The sequence below is a fragment of the Lucilia sericata genome, unplaced genomic scaffold (genome assembly GCF_015586225.1).
Source record: "Lucilia sericata isolate MDLA Ls3-8-SP2 unplaced genomic scaffold, ASM1558622v1 Contig000294F_arrow, whole genome shotgun sequence".
NCBI lineage: Eukaryota > Metazoa > Arthropoda > Insecta > Diptera > Calliphoridae > Lucilia > Lucilia sericata.
The window spans coordinates 226,696-246,846 of record NW_023994319.1 but is presented as its reverse complement, the minus strand read 5'-3'; the positions used below and the strand labels follow the sequence as shown (position 1 = coordinate 246,846).

The 20,151-nt window shown below is 32.5% G+C and overlaps 2 protein-coding genes across 2 annotated transcripts; both read right to left on the bottom strand.

Annotated features, from left to right (window-relative positions):
• Positions 1-6,865: 6,865 nt before the first annotated feature.
• On the bottom strand, positions 6,866-7,687 carry LOC119603349 (histone H1A-like). The gene is made up of 2 exons (XM_037955358.1): positions 7,534-7,687; positions 6,866-7,470 (listed from the first exon to the last, which is right to left on the bottom strand). Exons 1-2 carry the CDS (start codon positions 7,534-7,536, stop codon positions 6,949-6,951), a joined length of 525 nt encoding a protein of 174 aa, XP_037811286.1. The 5' UTR covers positions 7,537-7,687; the 3' UTR covers positions 6,866-6,948.
• A 1,472-nt stretch (positions 7,688-9,159) lies between these two features.
• On the bottom strand, positions 9,160-14,422 carry LOC119603348. The gene is made up of 5 exons (XM_037955357.1): positions 14,315-14,422; positions 13,962-14,219; positions 11,366-11,495; positions 9,606-11,308; positions 9,160-9,548 (listed from the first exon to the last, which is right to left on the bottom strand). Exons 1-5 carry the CDS (start codon positions 14,398-14,400, stop codon positions 9,233-9,235), a joined length of 2,493 nt encoding a protein of 830 aa, XP_037811285.1. The 5' UTR covers positions 14,401-14,422; the 3' UTR covers positions 9,160-9,232.
• Positions 14,423-20,151: the final 5,729 nt, after the last annotated feature.

Here is a 20,151-nt window from a genome sequence, read left to right as displayed (position 1 = left end):
TATAGCCCAGACTATAGTCTTGCCTATAGCCCAGACTATAATCTTGTCTGTAGTACAGACTATAGTATTTTCTATAGTCCAGACTATAGTCTTGTCTATAGTCCAGACTATAAATTTGTCTATAGTCAAGACTATAAACTTGTCTATATTCCAGACTATAAACTTGTATATAGTCCAGACTATAAACTTGTCTATAGTCCAGACTGTAAACTTGTCTATAGTCCAGACTATAAACTTGTCTATAGTCCAGACTATAAACTTGTCTATAGTCCAGACCATAACCTTGTCTACAGTCCAGACTATAGACTTGTCTATAGTCCAGACTATAGACTTGTCTATAGTCCAGACTATAGACTTGTCTATAGTCCAGATTATAGTCTTGTCCATTGTCCAGCCTATAGTCTTGTCCACAGTCCAGACTATAGTCTTATCTATAGTCCAGAGTCTTGTCTAAAGTCCAGAGTATAGTTTTGCCTATAGTCCAGACTATAGTCTTGTTTATAGTCTAGATTGTAGATTCGTCTGCTCTCCGGATTATAGTCTTGTCTATAGTCAATACTATAGTATTGTCTAAAGCCTTGTCTGAATATAGTCCAGACTATACTCGTGTCTATAGTCGAGACTACAGTCTTATCTATAGTGCAAACTATAGTCTTTCTATAGTACAAACTATAGTCTTTCTATAGTCCAGACTATAGTTTTATCTAGAGTCTAGACTATAGTCTTGTCTATAGTCCAGACTATAGTCTAGTCTATAGTCCAGACTATAGTCTAGTCTATAGTCCAGACTATAGTCTTGTCTATATTCCAGACTATAGTCTTGTCTATAGTCCAGACTAAAGTCTTGTCTATAGTCTTGCTTATAGTCTTCTCTATAGTCCAGACTATAGTCTTGCCTATAGTCTTCTCTATAGTCCAGACTATAGTCTTGCCTATAGTCCAGATAATAGTCCAGACAATAGTCCAGACTATAGACCAGACTATAGTCTTGTCTATTGTCCAGACTATAGTCTTGCCTATAGTCCAAACTATTGTCTTGTTTATGGTCCAGATTATAGTCCAGACAATAGTCCAGACTATAGTCTTGTCTATAGTCCAGACTATAGTCCAGACTATAGTCTTGTCTATAGTCCAGACTATAGTCCAGACTATAGTTTTGTCTATAGTCCAGACTATAGTCTTGTCTATAGTCCAGACTATAGTCTTGTCTATAGTCCAGACTATAGTCTTTTCTATAGTCCAGACTATAGTCTTGTCTATAGTCCAGACTATAGTCTTGTCTATAGTCCAGACTATAGTCTTGTCTTGTCTATAGTCCAGACTATAGTCTTGTCTATAGTCCAGACTATAGTCTTGTCTATAGTCCAGACTATAGTCTTGTCTATAGTCCAGACTATAGTCTTGTCTATAGTCCAGACTATAGTCTTGTCTATAGTCCAGACTATAGTCTTGTCTATAGTCCAGACTATAGTCTTGTCTATAGTCCAGACTATAGTCTTGTCTATAGTCCAGACTATAGTGTTGTCTATAGTCCAGACTATAGTCTTGTCTATAGTCCAGACTATAGTGTTGTCTATAGTCCAGACTACAGTCTTGTCTATAGTCCAGACTATAGTCTTGTCTATAGTCCAGACTATAGTCTTGCCTATAGTCAAGACAATAGTTTTGTCTATAGTCAAGATAATAGTTTTGTCTATAGTCAAGATAATAGTTTTGTCTATAGTATTGTCAATAGTCCAGACTATAGTATTTTCTATAGTTCAGAATATAGTCTTGTCTATAGTCCAGACTATAGTCTTCTTTATAGTCTAGACTATAGTCTTGTTTATAGTCCAGACTATAGTCTTGTCTATAGTCTTGTCTATAGTCTTGTCTATAGTCTAGACTAGAGTATTGTCTATAGTGTAGACTAGAGTCTTGTCTACAGTCTAGACTAGAGTCTTGTCCATAGTCCACACTATAGTATTGTCTATAGTCCAGACTACAGTCTTGTCTATAGTCCAGACTTTATTCTTGTCTATAGTCCAGACTATAGTCTTGCCTATAGTCCAGACTATGGTTTTGTCTATAGTCGAGACTATAGTCTTGTCTATAATCCAGACTATAGTCATGTCTATAGTCCAGACTATAGTCTTGTCTACAGGCCAGAGTATAGTGTTGTTTATAGTCCAGACTATAGTCTTGTGTATAGTCTAGTCTTGTCTATAGTCCAGTCATGTCTATAGTCCAGACTATAGTCTTGCCTATAATCCATACTATAGTCATATCTATAGTCTTGTCTATAGTCCAGACTATAGTCTTATCTATAGTCCAGACTATAGTCTTGTCTATAGTCCAGACTATAGTCTTGTCTATAGTCCAGACTATAGTCTTGTCTATAGTCCAGACTATAGTCTTGTCTATAGTCCAGACTATAGTCTTGTCTATAGACCAGACTATATTCTTGTCTATAATCCAGACTATAGTCTTGTCTATAGTCCAGAGTATACTCATGTCTATAGTCTAGATTGTAGTCTCGTCTATGGTCTCCGTTAACCTTTTTAATCTCGATAGAGATAAAAACACTTTTTGCAAAATAGAGAATTTTTGAAACTAATATAATTTATTGAAAACACTTAACAGAGACAACAAACAGCCCTTTTTCTCCCCATCTTGACACTTGTTCCAGCCTATCAAATATTAATTGTGCTGTCAACGCACTAAAAACACTTGAAAAATTCGTATCATCAAAAAAAAGTCACTTTTTAAATATATTATTAAAAATAGCTTATGTCAAGAATTATGTAGCTACATTTAGTTTTATTTGATTGGTACAAATTACTTTTAAAACAAAAAAGTAAAATACATAAATAGAAATTTAGTTTTATGCTTTTTTTTTTGTTGTAGAGGGACAGACATATGTCCACTATTTTCAGAAACAGCTATAAATATAATTTTAAAACAATTGTAAAAAAAACACAATAAAATTAAAGAAAAAGAAATAAATGCATTTGTTTCATTCAAAATAATAGAAAAAAAATGGCAAACACTAAAAACTAGAAGATTAATGAAATACACTTTCATTATAAACTTGACCTCTTGTAGCGCCAAGATAACAATATTAGGATCATTATGTTGAGACAAATATTCTTTATATTGCTCTTCATATACAGACATAGTATGTATATTTATATTGTTCATAAAAATTATGCTTTTAATACAGTCTAGGCTAAAAGTTTGCGAACACTTAGAATCTGTCTTATAACCTTTATCAGACAAGGGTCTACCGAAGATTTAGACCAAACCATAGGATATCATCGCAGTTGTATTGTTTTTTAAGGTTTTGCAAAAAAATAGATTTTTGAGAACTATGAGCGATCATCGTTTTCTCGGTAGGAGCGTTATTTTAGAAGCTGTAAGCGATTCAATGTTTTTCATGAAAAAAAAAACCCATTTCCTATAAAAATTATATTCAAATTCATCAAATTTTCTTTCTATGTATCCCTCAACTCCAACCTCCAACAAAAAAAAAAATATATATATATATAAAAAGCAAACCTAGTAACCCCAATTTTAATTAATACTTTCTTTAAAAGACTGAAGTGTGTTCACATGCTCTAAGGAAATTTTACTCCAATTTTTTATTTCATGTGAGTATTTTTAGCCAGCAGCAGAAATATCTGTTTCTATGTTAAGAATTCTATTCCCTAAAAATTTTTTCTCGATTTGTTGTTCTTGTTGTATATTTTAATTGTTTGAAAGATGCCTTTTGAACAAGTATTTTAAATAATACCATTTACAAATAAATATATTGTTTACATTTGTTGTTTTCTTGCTTTGTTTCCAATTCTATTGTTTATAATAAGATTTGAGTGGCTATATTGTGGGTAATTTTATTGCCAAGAATTTTTTTGTGGTAGAAAAATGTAAATAGTATGTTTATTTTACAATAAGCCAGATAATGGTAATACATTTAAAATTTGTTCGTTTATGGGTGGCATTTGCAGTTAGGACAATTGCCTGTAACAATTAATGTTAAAAATGATACATTATCAATTAATAAAAATATAATCGTCCATACTACTATCCAGACTATAGACTTGACTATAGTCCAAAAGATAAACTAGACTAAAGTCCAGACGATAGACTATATTATAGACTATAGACTAGACTATAGTACAGACTTTAGACTAGATTATAGACCAGACTAAAGACTATACTATACACCAGACTATAGAATAGACTATAGTCCATATTATATAGCACACTAAGACTATAGACCATACTGTAGTTCAATCTATAGACTAGGTTATAGTACAGTCTATAGACCAGAATGTAGACTAGACTATATAGTAGAGAAAATATACTAATTTTAATGAAACACTATATTACCAAAATCACCAACTTAGATCCCCTCTAATGCCGGCAGTTCCTGACAGATAGAGCTGAAAATTTCTGTCTGGCCTACTACCCATAGTACTAACCTTACTGTAAATTTTTTGAGTTAGGTCAATTGACACGATATTGTCCATATATATAGTTAGACTTATACATTGTTCAGATCATTGATTATATATGTATCTAATATATATTATATGTATATTAGACTATAGTCAAGAGTAGAAGCTAAACTATCCTCTAAACTATAGTCAATCCTATAGAAAAGACTATTGCTCAGACTATATACTTGCCTATTATGCTTACTATAGACCAGCCTAGACCTTAGACTTGCCTATTATCCAAACTTTACACTATACTATAGTCCAGATTGTAGACTAAACTATAGTCCATTCTATATACTAGACTATAATCCTGACTATACACTAGACTAAAGTCAATTCTATAGACTAAAGTCAAGGCTATAGACTAGACTATAGTCAGGCTATGCAACATACTATAGACTAGATTACAGTCCAGATTATATGCTACACTATAGTTTAGATTAAAGTCCGGACTATATACTACACTAAAATCCAGACTATAGACTACACTAAAGTCCAGACTATAGACTACACTACAGTGCAGACTATAGACTAGGCTATAGTCCAGACTATATATAGACTTAACAGTGGTCCAGAAAATAAACTAAACTATAGTCTAGACTATATATACAGACTAAACTATAGTCCAGGATATATACTAAACTATGGTCCAGACTATAGAATAAACTGTAGTCTATACAATAGACTAAACTATGGTCTAGTCTATACAATAGACTAAACTATGGTCTAGTCTATACAATAGACTAAACTATGGTCTAGACTATGGACTAAACTATAGTCTAGACTGTAGACTAAACTATAGTCTAGACTGTAGACTAAACTATAGTCCATACTATGGACTAAACTATAGTGCAGACTATAGACAAAACTATAGTCCAGACTATAGACTAAACTATAGTCCAGACTATAGACTAAACTATAGTCCAGACTATAGACTAAACTATAGTCCAGACTATAGACTAAACTATAGTCCAGACTATAGACTAAACTATAGTCCAGAGTATAGACTAAACTATAGTCCAGACTATAGACTAAACTATAGTCCATACTATAGACTAAGCTATAGTCCAGACTATAGACTAAGCTATAGTCCAGAGTATAGACTAAACTATAGTCCAGACTATAGACTAAGCTATAGTCCAGACTATAGACTAAGCTATAGTCCAGACTATAGACTAAGCTATAGTCCAGACTATAGACTAAGCTATAGTCCAGACTATAGACTAAGCTATAGTCCAGACTATAGACTAAACTATAGTCCAGACTATATACTAAACTATGGTCCAGACTATAGACTAAACTATAGTCCAGATTATAGACTAAACTATAGTGCAGACTATAGACTAAAATATAGTCCAGACTATAGACTAAACTATAGTCCAGACTATAGACTAAACTATAGTCCAGACTTTAGACTAAATTATAGTCCAGAATATAGACTAAACTATAGTCCAGACTATAGGCTAAACTATAGTCCAGACTATAGACTAACTAAAGTCCAAACTATAGACTAAACTATAGTCCAGACTATAGACTAAACTATAGTCCAGACTATAGACTAAACTATAGTCCAGACTATAGACTAAACTATAGTCCATAGAAGAATATGCTGTAATTCCGTAGTTCAAAAAAATCAAATAATCCTAAATAGGTAAGCATTTTATTTTGAAAATTATTCAAAATATTTTGCGAAATGTTGACTTTTTTAAAACCAAAAAATTGAATGATAACTGAATTTGCCATAATTTCACTTTCACTTCGGAAAAGAAAATACCACAACTAAACACAGTGGTGTTCTATGGCTATTTTAGAAATGCATAGTTCGTATCTTAGAACGGCCGGTTTTAGGGTACAATAGTTTCATTAAAGTTTACTACTTGATGTTCGTTTTTCTTTACAATATTCTATTTATTTCATTGATGACGTTTTCTTTTTCTACTTTGTTTTTTTTTTTTTTGCTCATACGGACCGTATTTTCTAGCTGTTGTTCATTATTGTAGTCATTTGCTGTATTTTATATACAATTTCAAATTTTATTTTTGTCGACATTGTATTGTTGTTGGTAGTTTTTTTCCTCGTTTCATTTAGTCTTTTTTTTTTTGGCAATAGCGCCCTTTCCTTAATTGAAAAGTTTGCACTATAGTGAAAGGAAAATCTAATGCAAAAATAAAAACTAAATATTTTATTTAATTTGAAATGAGATAGACAGGCTGACCGTCATCATTATGAGCAACAAGTGGATGTTTATTTTTGAATAATAAAATGATCGATTTGGCAAAAAATTTTAAATAAATCGTTTCAACTTAACCTTACTTAACATACCCTTAAAAGTAAGCATCCGTATAAGCACTTATTCATGAATGAATAATTGATATTATTACTAGTTTTACTTGTTAATTAAGAATATAAAAACGTATTTAAATTTTATTATAAAATATAATTGAACAAAAAATAACTTCAACATAAACTAAATTTTCGCTGAAAATGTTCGTTTGGCCTTTTTTACTGTCTTAGGCTTAAGAGCTGGTCTTCGTTTGACTTTAAGCCTCTTTCCAACTTTCTTGGTCGCCTTCCTCTTCTGTTTTTCCTTATTCCTCTTGCTTTTCTTAGCATTCTTATGTAAAGAACTTGTAGCGGGTACTCTAAATGATCCATTTAAACCAACACCCTTAACACTAACTACTTCACCGGTTTCGAGAGCAGTCTTAAAGATCTTTTTCATAAAAGGCATGCGATGTTTTAAATCGCTTGCAGTATGAAGAAAATTATCCAAAATATATTTACGTATACTCGCCAGTGAGAAACCTTTGCGAGAATTCTGGGCAAGAGCTTTTATGGCTTGTTTCATCATGTTTTTCGTTGAGATGGTTTTAGTTGTTGGGTGCGGCTCTCTAAAGGAAGCAGCATCAGATGATTTGGGTGTCATAGGTATAAAGGGTGCATAGCTTTCAGCGGATGATGATCCATATTGATTTTGATCGTTGGTGTTCTGAATTTTGAAGAAAATTTATTGGATTCGAACCGAGATGCCAACTTAATATCCAGTACTTACCATTTCTTAAAGTTATTTCGTAAATAACGTTTTATTATACTTATAAAGAATATATTTTTCGAGTTTTCTGTTGTTGAATATTTGAAAATAATTTCATAAAATAAATTTTTCAATATAAATTTGTTTTTAAATATTGAACCAAACTTCCTGGCTAGTTTTGTTCAATATTTTTTTAATGAAAGAAAGTAGAATTTTTGATAGCAATCCCACGAATAGGTCGACCCGATCCATCTTCTTCTAAGTAGCATCTGCCCAAAACAATATGAATATTCTAATCCTGGTAATAATCTACCACATCTAAGCTGCGTCTAATTGGCTACGATGACGTAACCACGGACCTATTGCTTCACATTTGAACATACAGTTTTATTGTAGTTTTTTGAATACTACTTCAGTAATTTAAATAAATTTGAGCAGATTTAGTGGTTGAGGAGGAACTTCTCAAGAGAAATAAATATTTTGTTATCCATAACGCACTGCTACACGTTCAATATAGAAGCGAAGAAGAAGAATCGGTTTTAGCAGACGATTTAAACAAGATCCAACAGTTCCTTGTTCACAAGAAACAAATCCGAAGACAGCGACCAATTCAGATCTAAAGTGTTAACAGCTATGATCATGTTAATAAGGTTGCGGGCTAGCTAGCTAGACTAGTTTCGAACCTTGACATAGATGATAGGGATAGAGGAGTGAAACCTGTCATTTGTAACTATTATAGGTTGAGTTTCGAGAGAATCCATCACTTCATCAATCAGTCTTGGAATAGTAGAATGGATTGTAAAATATCAGAGACCTAATGGCCAACACTTGATGTTAGGGCTACCAAGATACTTATAGGTCTAGATAGTCACAGTCTACGGATTCTGACAGGGATTTTAATGTGGCATTGTTCAACTAGTGCCTTTATCAGTAAGTGGGACACTAATATATCAGACTATTGCATGATATGTGAAGATGCAAAGGAGAACTTAATTTGCCATTGTCCCAGAATACAGAATCACTGGTTGAAATATCTGGGAAATAGGTTTCATGACGAACTGAGGAAAATTGTGGCGGTCAACCCTCGCAGTATACTTCCTTTTATGAGGGGAATTAGTAATATCATCGACTGGATTTTATAGGAAGATAGAGATTCATTTACAACTCTTTCTATAGTGAATCGATTCGGTAAAACTTCTAGGTTGGAACCACCCTAGGAATCTCTATTTTGCTTATGTATGTCATTTCTGTTCTTTTCTAATGTTTTGTATCTCTATCTTTTGATCTTTCCACTCTACCAAAGTAAACACAATGGACCTAATGGGCTCCGTATATTGGAGTTGGAACTCTTTATGACTCTTTAGGCTGTGCGATGATCAATCAGTCAGTTATGCGACTCTGTTATATATACAGAAGAATATAGATATCCTAATGTGTACGCGGTCGTATCGAAGGCGCTAATTTCCATATAGAAATCAGTTCAGATCAGAGTTGGTCGATCTGCATAGGCATTTTGTGTGATATAAACAATTAAATTTTTAGCTATTTTTCCATTTTCCTTAATATTTTTTATTGAAATTTAAGATAGGATTAATTACAAAGTAATCGTTTCGGTGAGATTTGAACACTTTTTTTGCTTGATTCAATTACTTTTTGTTATTAATTTACTTTTAATTTGTGTACAATTTTACAAAATATAACTTCTTTCGTAATACTCAATCTAATCATTATAACTTGAAAAACGATTTATCACCAGAGTGGGACTATTGGAGACATTTGAATTACGTTTGGGTAGCGGAGGTGGAGACCTTGGACTCATGCCATACATATTAGGGACACTACGTTGTTCGGCTGTATATTCATCGTTGCAAACTTTGGGGGTTTCATACTCATCATCGGCGAAGTTATAGTTGGGAAAGGTGTCTTCAAAACAAGTTGAAGATGATTTCAAACTAGATAATCTCTCTAAGTCTTTAACGGACATGCGATAGGGTGAGGGTGATGTTTCAGCAGGTGGTGTATCGGGTAGAGGAAGTCTGAAATGGAAGAGTTTTTTAAGGATTATGGGATGTTGATGTTTTTCGAATACTTACTTAATAGAAGATTGCTTCTTTATGGCCAACTCCTTGGTCGAGGGTTTCCTCTTCTTAAGTGAATTCTGTTTTTGATATTCGGTTTCGGAAATAGTTGCCACGTAACAGGCCTGATCGGGTTTCTTAACAACTAAAACATTTTTAGAACCCTCTAAGAGATCCGGATATGCCTTAATGCCAAAGTAAGCAATCAATGCCCCAGCTATGGTCGACAGTAGAAATATCAAACACAACATGCCAATGGTAAATTGTTTATTATCCTCTGATATCCATATGTTTTCCTGTCTCTTGGGCGGTACATATAAAGGCAAACAATCAAAGGGTGAAATATCATTCTCCATAGCACCCAACAAACAAAATGTATAGGTAGTATTTTCCTGCAGTGGACCGACAATTAAGTCGGGCGCATCATAACGTTTACATTCGTAATCCAAAGAAGTTTCATCGTAAACAATAACCGATGATTCCAATTGTTCACTAAACCAAATGACCAAAATGCCAAATTGCGATGGAGTACTTATGCTGACAATGACACTATTGTTCTCGGGTATTAACTGCAATTCAAAATCATAAGTGGGAGCTGGTAATTGCAAATGTTCGGAGTTATCACTAAATGTTTCTACACTAGATTCAATTGGTTCATCGGAGGGCAAAATATCCGCTTCTCGGGAAGTTTGACCAGAAGCATTAGGATCAAAGCAACGCATTTTTAATACCTTAGAGGATTCAGTTGAAGACAATTCATTGGATTGTACATAATCACTACTATTCTCTACTGGCGAGCTACTACCACTACCATAATCTTTTGAGGTAGTGGATTTAACAGTAGAAGTTTCGGGTTCTGTCACCGTTTCCACTTCTTTTTCTTCAACTGTGTCTTGTTGGGTGGTCCCAGTTACAACACAATTTTCCTTTTCAAAGTCCACCTCATCCAGTGTTACTCCATACAAATGATGAGGAGCTTTACAGTACAATACTTCCATAAACTGTAGACGATATTCCTTATAAAGGTTAGCCAATTCCTGCAGCCAACAACTACAAATCCAATGATTATTGGCCAAATTTAACATGGCTATCCTTTGAGTCACCAGTATGGGTTCCAAAACCGCTGCCGATAAAGTTGTTAAGAAATTTTTCGAAAGATTTACAAACGTTAACTTTTCTCTTAAATCTTCAAAAGCATCTTTCTCTATATGCTGTATTTGACTTTCAGTTATGATTAAATATTTCAAATTTGGCATGGACTTGAAAAAGTGCTTGCACAGGGAACCATTAAAAATATTATTACTTAAATCCAAATATATTAAATTAGGCATATAGCTTACACCAAACAGGCTGCCATTGCCATTAATTCTTAAATTTGCATTTAATTTCAAGTTCACCAAAGTCGTCTGCACCGGCTGGAATATGGCCGGTGCTAACTTTTGTATATGTGACTTAATAGTCAAATACTTGAGACTGTAAAGGCCCAATAAAGCACCACTCTCTACTTTTGTTATATTCATATGGGACAGTGACAGTACAAATGTATTACGGAAAAGTGGCGAATTGAAAGCATTACTTTTTATTTTGGTGATATTGCCGAAACGTATTGAAACTTCGTAGAATGAAATATTGGAAGCCATCCAATAATTCTTTAAAACACCCATGGGAAAATCTTGTTGCTCCAGTAGAAGTACATCGATAGAGGGACAAGAACTTGCCTAGAAAAAGAAGTATTTCATAAAATCTTTAATAATTCTATCTGCTAACTTTTATACCTTGACGATTTCGTGTACAGCAGCGTAAACATTAGCCACATTCGTGCAGGCTATTTGACATAATTTCTCTTGGCAGCCATTTTTATTTTTACCAATAGCTTCGTACAAATCGCTTAGTTTAATGCTAAAGCTTTTTATAAAAAAATAATTTGGTTCAAATTAAAAACAGTTTAGTTGACTTCTAGTTCAGTTCTAGTTTAGTTCTAGTTCAGTTTAAGTTCAGTTCTAGTTCAGTTCTAGTTTAGTTGTATTTCAGTTGTAGTTCAGTTGTAGTTCAGTTCTAGTTCTAGTTCAGTCTAGTTTAGTTCTAGTTCAGTTCTAGTTCAGTTCTAGTTCAGTTCTAGTTCAGTTCTAGTTCAGTTCTAGTTCAGTTCAAGTTCAGTTCTAGTTCAGTTCTAGTTCAGTTCTAGTTCTAGTTCAGTTCTAGTTCAGTTCTAGTTCAGTTCTAGTTCAGTTCTAGTTCAGTTCTAGTTCAGTTCTAGTTCAGTTCTAGTTCAGTTCTAGTTCAGTTCTAGTTCAGTTCTAGTTCAGTTTCTAGTTCAGTTCTAGTTCAGTTCTAGTTCAGTTCTAGTTCAGTTCTAGTTCAGTTCTAGTTCAGTTCTAGTTCAGTTCTAGTTCAGTTCTAGTTCAGTTCTAGTTCAGTTCTAGTTCAGTTCTAGTTCAGTTCTAGTTCAGTTCTAGTTTCAGTTCTAGTTCAGTTCTAGTTCAGTTCTAGTTCAGTTCTAGTTCAGTTCTAGTTCAGTTCTAGTTCAGTTCTAGTTCAGTTCTAGTTCAGTTCTAGTTCAGTTCTAGTTCAGTTCTAGTTCAGTTCTAGTTCAGTTCTTTCAGTTCTAGTTCAGTTCTAGTTCAGTTCTAGTTCAGTTCTAGTTCAGTTCTAGTTCAGTTCTAGTTCAGTTACTAGTTCAGTTCTAGTTCAGTTCTAGTTCAGTTCTATTCAGTTCTAGTTCAGTTATTCAGTTCTAGTTCAGTTCCTAGTTCAGTTCTAGTTCAGTTCTAGTTCAGTTCTAGTTCAGTTCTAGTTCAGTTAGTTCAGTTCTAGTTCAGTTCTAGTTCAGTTCTAGTTCAGTTCTAGTTCAGTTCTAGTTCAGTTCTAGTTCAGTTCTAGTTCAGTTCTAGTTCAGTTCTAGTTCAGTTCTAGTTCAGTTCTAGTTCTAGTTCAGTCTAGTTAGTTCTAGTTCAGTTCTAGTTCAGTTCTAGTTCAGTTCTAGTTCAGTTCTAGTTCAGTTCTAGTTCTAGTTCAGTTCTAGTTCAATTCTAGTTCAGTTCTAGTTCAGTTCTAGTTCAGTTCTAGTTCAGTTCTAGTTCAGTTCTAGTTCAGTTCTAGTTCAGTTCTAGTTCAGTTCTAGTTCAGTTCTAGTTCAGTTCTTGTTCAGTTCTAGTTCAGTTCTAGTTCAGTTCTAATTCAGTTCTAGTTCAGTACTAGTTCAGTTCAGTTCAGTTCAGTTCTAGTTCAGTTCTAGTTCAGTTCTAGTTCAGTTCTAGTTCAGTTCTAGTTCAGTTCTAGTTCAGTTCTAGTCAGTTTATCAGTTCTAGTTCAATTCTAGTTCAGTTCTAGTTCAGTTCTAGTTCAGTTCTAGTTCAGTTCTAGTTCAGTTCTTGTTCAGTTCTAGTTCAGTTCTAGTTCAGTTCTAATTCAGTTCTAGTCAGTACTAGTTCAGTTCAAGTTCAGTTCAAGTTCAGTTCTAGTTCAGTTCTAGTTCAGTTCTAGTTCAGTTCTAGTTCCTTCTAGTTCAGTTCTAGTTCAGTTCTAGTTCAGTTCTAGTTTTCAGTTCTAGTTCAGTTCTAGTTCAGTTCTAGTTCAGTTTCTTAGTCTTCAGTTCTAGTTCAGTTCTAGTTCAGTTCTAGTTCAGTTCTAGTTCAGTTCTAGTTCAGTTCTAGTTCAGTTCTAGTTCAGTTTCTAGTTCAGTTCTAGTTCAGTTCTAGTTCAGTTCTAGTTCAGTTCTAGTTCAGTTCTAGTTCAGTTCTAGTTCAGTTCTAGGTCAGTTCTAGTTCAGTTCTAGTTCAGTTCTAGTTCAGTTCTAGTTCAGTTCTAGTTCAGTTCTAGTTCAGTTCTAGTTCAGTTCTAGTTCAGTTCTAGTTCAGTTCTAGTTCAGTTCTAGTTCAGTTTCTAGTTCAGTTCTAGTTCAGTTCTAGTTCAGTTCTAGTTCAGTTCTAGTTCAGTTCTAGTTCAGTTCTAGTTCAGTTCTAGTTCAGTTATAGTTATAGTATATTTCACTTAGACCTCATACAAATAACCTCCAGATTAAAACTTTTCATGAACACTAAAATTCCGTAAAGTGTGGCGGAAATCATACCACTTTAGTTGTTATTGTAAAAATAAGTGTACAAAGAAAACAAGTTATATCACTCTCCACAACATTTCATAATCGGTTATTTTTATAACCCTATGCCCATATAATAGCAATTACAAATATCACGAAAATTGTAGAGTTTGTTCACTAATTGAAGCAAGGCACTATTACAAAATATACTTGATATCGCTTTTGATATCGGTATATTATTATGCAATTCGGCATAAATTTAATAAAAAAAATGTTCATGAAATTCGACATAGCCGAATATAACACTCTTACTTGTATTTTCTAATATCAATTACCGTCCGCTTTTATTAGAACCTAATCCTTCATCTTCAAGACTAAAGTGACCAGTGCCACTATAAGGGTCCTCCTCATTAATTGGTAACAAGTCTGAAGCATCATCCAATAATTTTCCATCAGCTGCTACGGATGTATTATAACCGGAATTCTGTTGTATGGCCAAATAGAATGTGGTAACAACAATACAAAGTCCAACTGTTAGTAAAACCCAGGCACATAATTGTAAGCGTTTTTGATTCATACAAGTAAGTGATTTACTAGAAAAAAAGTTCAAAAAGCAATTAAATCAAATATAAAATTGACTACGGTACGCAACAATATGAATTGTATATCACTTTTTTTGGCGACTTACTCTTTACTGGCAAATTCTTTTCTTTTATCCTTTTTTGTATCCTCGACTTTTAACTTATCCTTGTCTTTATCCTTTATTTCAGACATTGCTCTATGACTTGCTAACACCAACTGCAAAATTTACTCATCGTTTATAATATTTTATGAAGTTAACACTTTTTGTGTTCAATTTATCTTATCTGTTGTTGGAGTTTTATCTTTTGATCTATATTTGGTATAGAATAAATCGATAGACTATCTAAATAATTCGTATTTGCATTTAATCAGACATTCAGTAATTGCTCCTCTTTTTTATATTTAAATAAAAAATAAAGCAAAAATATGCGCAAAAAGTAGCAAAAAGTGCTTGTTTCGTGGAAAATTCAATGACGACAGCTAATGAACGGAGGCAAGTAATTGTTTGGGAAAGTACATATGCACTTTAGATTGATTCCTCATTGATAACAGTGTAAAAATTTCTATGTTTTTGGAAAAAAAAGGCAATCACTGCATGGAAACGTTAGTAACACAGTAAAATGATCCTATGATCTTGAAAATATTAAAAACATTAAAGAAGCAATATACAAAATTCACTAACTTCTCACACAACCCTCGAAAAAAACACACCTCTCAAATAATCCTAATTAAATAATTTAACCTAAATGGACATCTATGCAAACGCGACATTTACTATCGCTGCTGATAATGACAATAATAACTCTAAATAAATCAAATAATATGCATAACTTATCGTTATGCTTCGATCAAATTAATTGATTAGTTATCAATTTAAATGAAAATAGTTGTTATGAAAACGTTCAACTGTGCTGAAGTATTGAAAAAAATAGAAACAAAAAGAATCATCCAAAAACAACTTTGTAATACAAAAGTTTCTTAATGGAAAAATGTTGAAAAAACATAAAACATTTGATTTGAACAAGGAGAGGGGACAGCAGAATAAACATGACCACATTTTGCACGGGACAAAAAAGTGGAAGTAAGTGTGATTGTTAAGTGCAAGGGTACTTGGTATTTTCCCAATATCCATAGATATTGACAAGAAAGAGGGGAAAGAAAAAAAAACTTCAAAACTATGAAAATAGTAAGATTAAGAAAAATATAAGTTTAGTGTTAACATGAGGTTTATATTCTGTAAGAGGACTTATGTGGAAGTTGTTATGGACAGATGCGTACGAAACTTTAGAAGTTTAGTAACGACTTGTTTATGTCAGTAATCAGTAATCAAAGATACTCAGACAGACAGACAAACAGACTTACAGACAGACAAACAGACTTACAGGCAGACAGACAGACAGATAGGCAGACAGACAGACAGACATGGGTTCATCTTCCAACTAACTAACTACTAACTAACTAACTAACTAACTAACTAACTAACTAACTAACTAACTAACTAACTAACTAACTAACTAACTAACTAACTAACTAACTAACTAACTAACTAACTAACTAACTAACTAACTAACTAACTAACTAACTAACTAACTAACTACTACTAACTAACTAACTAACTAACTAACTAACTAACTAACTAACTAACTAACTACTAACTAACTAACTAACTAACTAACTAACTAACTAACTAACTAACTACTAACTAACTAACACTAACTAACTAACACTACTAACTAACTAACTACTAACTAACTAACTAACTAACTAACTAACTAACTAACTAACTACTAACTACTACTAACTAACTAACTAACTAACTAACTAACTAACTAACTAACTAACTAACTAACTAACTAACTAACTAACTAACTAACTAACTACTAACTAACTAACTACTAACTAACTACTAACTAACTAACTAACTACTAACTAACTAACTAACTAACTAACTAACTACTAACTACTAACTAACTAACTAACTAACTAACTAACTACTAACTAACTAACTAACTAACTAACTAACTAACTACTAACTAACTTAACTAACTAACTACTAACTACTAACTAACTAACTAACTACTAACTAACTAACTAACTAACTAACTAACTAACTAACTAACTAACTAACTAACTAACTAACTAACTAACTACTAACTAACTAACTAACTAACTAACTAACTAACTAACTAACTAACTACTAACTAACTAACTAACTAACTAACTAACTACCTAACTAACTAACTAACTAACTAACTAACTACTAACTAACTAACTAACTAACTAACTAACTAACTAACTAACTAACTAACTAACTAACTAACTAACTACTAACTAACTACTAACTAACTAACTAACTAACTAACTAACTAACTACTAACTAACTACTAACTAACTAACTAACTAACAACTAACTAACTAACTAACTAACTAACTAACTAACTACTAACTAACTAACTAACTAACTAACTAACTAACTACTAACTAACTAACTAACTAACTACTAACTAACTACTAACTAACTAACTAACTAACTAACTAACTAACTACTAACTAACTAACTAACTAACTAACTAACTAACTAACTAACTAACTAACTAACTAACTAACTAACTACTAACTAACTAACTAACTACTAACTAACTAACTAACTACTAACTAACTAACTAACTAACTAACTAACTAAACTAACTAACTAACTAACTAACTAACTAACTAACTAACTAACTAACTAACTAACTAACTACTACTAACTAACTAACTAGCTAGCTAACTAACTAACTAACTAACTAACTAACTAACTAACTGACTAAAAACTTTGTTGACCAAAGACAAGTGGACAAACTTCTTCTCATACACTTCATCCAAAAAAGGGTCGCAAATTTATTTCTTCATTCCCTCTGCATTCATCCAAATATTGGTTGCAAACTGGAAAAGTATAAGTAAATTAGGCTTCACGCGACATTTTTGAAAGTGTGATATCATACCTTTTTTGAAAGATTTGTGATCAGTAATAATATTGGAGTACTTGTTTTGTTAAAATTCCAACTTTTTCATCAGCATATCTGCGGCCTAATCACTGATTTTAGGCGACATTTTTTATAGATCATACACTCTGAGGCAAAGTTGTAGCTCTTGTTGAACACAAATTGTAATTATATTAAATCCAAAAAAACTTCATACATATTCACATTTCCATTTCAAGTAGAAAATTTTACTTTGTGAAATTACACTGCTTTTATTAACGACACCTATACGTATAAGTTTTAAGAATTTAATGATATTACAAATATTAAGTATACGCCTAATTTAAAAATGCTTTTGATATACATATATTTTTAACACGTAAAAATCATTTTTTGCGATTTTAATCTTAAAGATAAAGTTTTTTGATTTTATATGTTCAAAATTTTTGTTCTTTATGACAAATGCTAAAACTTTGCCTCAGCGAGTAAATCAGTGTTTACCTCACACTAGTATTTAATACAAAAAATTACGATTTCTATTTGATTTCAGATACTTAAAATATATCTTCGCTGCTGCATTAATTGTTCTCTTTCTAGTATTAATTCTTATGAATGTGGATTTTAAACATAAAATTAAACGTAAACATTTAAATAATGTTACTAACAAACTCAATATCGGTGCAATGTGCAACAAAAGCTTAACGACAACAACAATTGATGGAGTTCTCCTAAAGACAAGTGGAACGAACATTAGCTTAGAGTTATCAGAGAGAAAAGTAACCGGAAATGAAATTCAACAAGTTCAAGTTAAAGATGCAGATATGAGCAACAGCGTTCCACTTCCAATAAATATGCCAGACACAGCATTAGCTAACGCCATCGGCTGTGTAGAATATGTTGAAAATTGCACTTTATACTGCATAGATGGCAGTGTCAGTTATGTCGATGATAATTTAGATATATTACAAACCAAGTGCAAAAATATCGATTTAAGTTTAATTGTAGAGAAATGTGAATTTGCTTTGGGTGTATTACAACAATCGTTCTTTTTTGGTGATTTCTCACTGGGTTACTTTTCCATAACTGAATGTAATTTGAAGACTATTAAAGCAGCTGCCTTCAAACATAATAATTCTAAAAATATACAAACTTTAATATTGAGATATAATCAGTTAATAACTTTAGATGAAAGTAGTTTTGAGGGTTTAACTAATTTAATCAATTTTGAATTCATACAAATGCCTGTTACGGAAGGATTTAAGGGAAAGATGTTTCTTAAGCCAGTGGCAAATATTCTAAAGAAAGCTGTAATACAGCCGGCTTTAAATGGTAGTGAAGTAATGGATTCTTTGTCATGGTGGTTGGATTTAAAGATGACTACTTTAAAGAATTTAGATTTGAGTAATACTAATCTGCAGGGACCTTTAAAATTAAATACCTTTCAAGGCTTTGAGTCATTGGAGTATTTGTTATTATATAACTGTAATTTACATAGTATTACAGCACCAGTATTTGATTTTATTGTTGGCACCTTGAAATATCTCGATTTACGTTACAATCATTTGCAAATTTTAGATTCCATTATTCTGCAAAAGTTTACCCTCGCCCACATAGAAATGGATCTAAGCTTAAACGATTGGAATTGTGAGTGTGACAATGAAATGTTGCAATATTTTATAGAACATGATAGTAAATTAGCTGAAGATATAGTGTGTAAAACTCCCGAAAAATGGCATGAAATGGAATTGATAAAGGTGATAACTGAATGCAAGGAAAGCGAAGTCACCACCACAACTAACAGTAATGGTGGAACATATTCCATGATGCCACCAATTACAACAACTATTATAACTACAATTTCCACCACTATCATTATAGAAACTGATGAAACTAAACCAACAGATTACCCCATTACCACTGAAGATTCAACGAATTTTTCAACCGATCCTAATACAAGTACTAACCCAACAACCGGAAACCCCACCACCATTACTACAAACACCACTTTAAACATACCCTCATATCTTATATCACTTAAATGCTATTCGATCAACGAGGAAGAAGAAAAAACTAAATATGTCATTAAGCCAAATGGCAATTTTTCTATACTTACCAACTCCTTTAACAGTGTTCAGATAAATATACAGGCAACAGCCGAACTTCAAGACTTTATCATTCTTTATTTTACCAACTACAGCGATAATAAGACTGTGACCGAAATGCTGAACAAAGAAGCAGTATCAGACATTATCACAGTCATTATAAATGATTTAAAACCTTCCAGTTCCTATATATTTTGTTTGATAACACTAACAGCTATAGAAATATCGCCCTTTGATTGTTTGGGTCATTATATCAAAGGCCCTAAAGCGAATACATCATGGCTTTTAACACCAGATAAAGTTTGGTTCATTACCTCTAGTACAGTAATAGCTTTACTATTATTTATTGTAGCTATATCTATAGTCTATATACTACTACGGCAAAATCCTCACTGGCTTTTACATCGTAATGCTAGAATATTGCCCATACATAATACAAACCGTAAAGTGTTATTAATATCTAAGAAATCTTGTTTAGGATATATAAGGTTAGTTTTCAACTAATCGGAAAAAAATAATATTTTATTAAATCGTTTTCTCTTTTAGTCCAAATCAATCACCTATATCTCAAAGATCATCAAATTATTTAAAATCCCTACCACCCATACCGGAAGCTGGTAACTACGATATCGAAAATTCATTATATTCTTCCCAACTTACAGCACCCACTGTGAGTGCTCCAATTCTACCGCCTTTACATCAACCACTTAAAGCTCAAATCTCCAGGAAATTTAATCAATCTTCTTGTACTCCCATAACCAAATGTAGACGTTTGCAGAGAGGTCGCTCACAAAATAGGGACTATTTGGATGTTATAGAAGATGATCCTGATTATCAAACTATTGATCATTATGAAACCGTAAATTAAAAAAAATGCT

What these genes read in the sequence shown, in the direction of transcription:
- LOC119603348 (XM_037955357.1), bottom strand. Translation starts at nt 14,400, where the DNA reads ATGTCTGAAATAAAGGATAAAGACAAGGATAAGTTAAAAGTCGAGGAT. An exon ending in GGTTCTAATAAAAGCGGACG is followed by an intron (nt 11,496 to 13,961) that starts GTAATTGATATT and finishes TTTTATAAAAAG; the next exon opens with CTTTAGCATTAAACTAAGCG. An exon ending in AAGAAGCAATCTTCTATTAA is followed by an intron (nt 9,549 to 9,605) that starts GTAAGTATTCGA and finishes CTTCCATTTCAG; the next exon opens with ACTTCCTCTACCCGATACAC.